This window comes from Arachis duranensis, chromosome 3, assembly GCF_000817695.3.
Source record: "Arachis duranensis cultivar V14167 chromosome 3, aradu.V14167.gnm2.J7QH, whole genome shotgun sequence".
NCBI classification, from domain to species: Eukaryota; Viridiplantae; Streptophyta; class Magnoliopsida; order Fabales; family Fabaceae; genus Arachis; species Arachis duranensis.
This window is the reverse complement of record NC_029774.3, coordinates 122,488,576-122,491,611: the sequence shown is the minus strand read 5'-3', so window position 1 is coordinate 122,491,611 and position 3,036 is coordinate 122,488,576. Positions and strand designations below refer to the sequence as shown.

Genomic DNA, 3,036 nt, shown 5'->3' with positions numbered 1-3,036 from the left:
CTCAAAAAAAAAAAAAAACAAAATATCAAGCTCAATATTAGAAATTTTATGAAATGAAATATCAGAAAATATAAAGGAGGAAGAGAAAAATAAGAGAGTTCCATTATTATTATGGCTTCCGTTGTTCCTTATCTTTTTCCACTCTGAGGTTTCTCTCTCTCTCGTTTCGCGTTTGGACCTCTCACCCTTTTTTCAACCCATTTTCTTCTCTTCTCTCACGGCTCATACCAATTTTCAAACCTCGTAACCTCCTTCTCCTTCCCCCTTCCCTCCATTCTCCCACTGCTATGTGACCCGATTGGAACCCCAATTCTAATCCTATCTCCATTCCCATCGTTTTCGGATTCTGCCTTTCTCTTGTTGCAATCAAAGAGATGAAGAGGGATCACAGTGAAGCTGGCTCCAGCTATGGCCAGCAAGGTAGCAGCAGCAGCAGCGTGGCCAAAGGCGAATGCTCGTCAATGTCGAGCGGGAAGGCCAAGATGTGGGAGGAAGACCATGACCCAAGCTCCGGCGGCGGCGGCGGCGGCATGGACGAGCTCCTCGCTGCTCTTGGTTACAAGGTTCGCAACTCAGACATGGCTGACGTGGCCCAGAAGCTGGAGCAGCTGGAGATGGTTATGGGTACCGCGCAAGAAGACGGAATTTCACACCTGGCTACTGACACCGTTCACTACGACCCTACGGATCTATACTCCTGGGTGCAGAGCATGATCAATGAGCTCAACCCTCCCCCAAGCACCGCTGCCGCAAACGGAACAAGCAGCTCACTGCTGTGCAGCTCCCAAATCGAGGAGAACCCCTCACGCGCCTTCACGGACGACTCTGAGTACGACCTGAGAGCGATACCTGGCATCGCCGTTTACCCTCAAAACGACGAACCCAGCAACAAACGGCTGAAAACGAATCGTGTTCCAGAAATTGGGTCAGAGGGTGTTCAAGAACCGACCCGGCCAGTTGTGCTTGTGGATTCCCAAGAAACAGGTGTCCGTCTAGTCCACACCCTCTTAGCCTGCGCGGAGGCAGTCCAGCAAGAAAACCTAAAGCTGGCAGACGCGCTAGTGAAGCACGTGGGGCTACTCGCGCAGTCGCAGGCCGGTGCCATGAAGAAAGTTGCATCTTACTTTGCACAGGCACTTGCGAGGAGGATTTACCAGATTTACCCTCAAGAAGCCATGGACTCTTCTTTCTCAGATGTGCTCCACATGCACTTCTACGAGTCCTGCCCTTACCTCAAATTCGCCCACTTCACAGCCAATCAGGCCATACTCGAGGCCTTCGCTTCTGCCACCAGGGTCCACGTCATCGATTTCGGCCTCAAGCAAGGGATGCAGTGGCCCGCACTCCTGCAAGCCCTCACATTGCGTCCCGGCGGCCCACCCACTTTCCGTTTGACTGGAATAGGCCCGCCGCAGACCGACAACACTGACTCCCTGCAGCAAGTCGGATGGAAGCTTGCACAACTGGCACAAACCATAGGCGTTCAGTTCGAGTTTCGCGGCTTCGTCTGCTCTAGCCTCTCGGATCTTGACCCCGAAATGCTTGAGATCCGACCCGGAGAAGCCGTTGCGGTTAACTCCGTTTTCGAGTTGCATCGCATGCTGGCCCGCCCCGGCTCCATCGAGAAAGTTCTTGGCACGGTTAAGAAGATCAAGCCGAAGATCTTCACGGTGGTGGAGCAGGAAGCCAACCACAACGGTCCAGTTTTTGTGGATCGGTTCACGGAGGCGTTGCATTATTACTCGAGTTTGTTTGACTCGCTGGAGGGATCGGTGGCGACGGGGTTGGCGGCGCCGCCGCCGACTGAGGACCTATTGATGTCGGAGCTGTACCTCGGGAGGCAAATTTGCAACGTGGTGGCGTGCGAGGGCACAGACCGGGTGGAGCGGCACGAGACGCTGACGCAGTGGCGGGCCAGGATGGGGTCGGCCGGGTTCGAGGCGGTCCACTTGGGGTCGAACGCGTTCAAGCAAGCGAGCATGTTGCTGGCGCTGTTTGCGGGTGGGGATGGGTACAGGGTGGAGGAGAACAATGGGTGCCTCATGCTTGGGTGGCACACCAGGTCCCTGATTGCGACCTCGGCGTGGAAGCTTCCACCCCTTTCTTCTGGCGGCGAGTCTTAGTGAGTTGACTCGGCGCGTGGGGCCTGAGTTGGATGGATGGATGGTGACCTTAATTATTACTACTGTTACTACACTACTACTATTATATACTCTGTAGATTAATTGGGGATTATTATTGGGGAAATGGCATGGTTTGAAGAAAACTTTGGAAGAAGAGTGACTCAGTAACCGAGTGAAGTGAGTGAGAGAGTGAGCGAGTCAGAGGCAGAAGATAAATAAAAGGGGAGGGTAAAAGAAAAACAACCATAGCTTGTAATTTGTAATTGTACTTTTTACTCTGCGTCTTTAGTGATTTTCGCATTTTCCAAATCACATTTGTTCAATTTTTAAGTTGAATGTCCTTTTTTTTCTTTCTTGAATATGTTTGATTAATTTTTAATTACATTTTATATATGGATCTGATTATTTTCAAATAATACCAAGATGTTTCAGAAATAATGATTCTTTTCGTATAATGCTGATGGAAGATATTAACATCCACTCATCCAGCATAGACAGAATTTTGATCAGATCAGAGTGAGGTTGCACTCCACTAAGGTGAAGCTTTGAGCTTTTGATGATATAAGTCTCTAAACCAAAAAGGTTTAATTAAACGCGATACGCTAAAAGTAAAGGCTCAAATGATAACAATTGGTGTGTTTAATAGTTATAGAAAACTAGAAAAGCTAGTGTTATGTTAAAGTTGTTACATTATTTTACCAACTTGTTTCATTATCAGTGGTAACCCACGACTCTAGATGCCAAAAATTAGGCTGAGAATAATTAAGAACATGGACATCACAATATTCTGGCATTCTGTTAGTGGTTGTTGTCCATTAAACAGGGGAAACTACTCTGCTGCTGCGTTTTGCATGAACTGCAGAGGAAGCTATAGCCATATTTCACTGAACTCAGCTGAACCCATGAACACCAA

General features: G+C 48.8%; 1 protein-coding gene across 1 annotated transcript; it reads left to right on the top strand.

Moving 5' to 3' along the window:
• Window positions 1-89: 89 nt before the first annotated feature.
• Window positions 90-2,432, top strand: LOC107481054 (DELLA protein 1). The gene has a single exon (XM_016101261.3). The coding sequence runs from the start codon at window positions 375-377 to the stop codon at window positions 2,121-2,123; it is 1,749 nt and encodes a 582-aa protein (XP_015956747.1). The 5' UTR covers window positions 90-374; the 3' UTR covers window positions 2,124-2,432.
• Window positions 2,433-3,036: the final 604 nt, after the last annotated feature.

What these genes read in the sequence shown, in the direction of transcription:
- LOC107481054 (XM_016101261.3), top strand. Translation starts at nt 375, where the DNA reads ATGAAGAGGGATCACAGTGAAGCTGGCTCCAGCTATGGCCAGCAAGGT.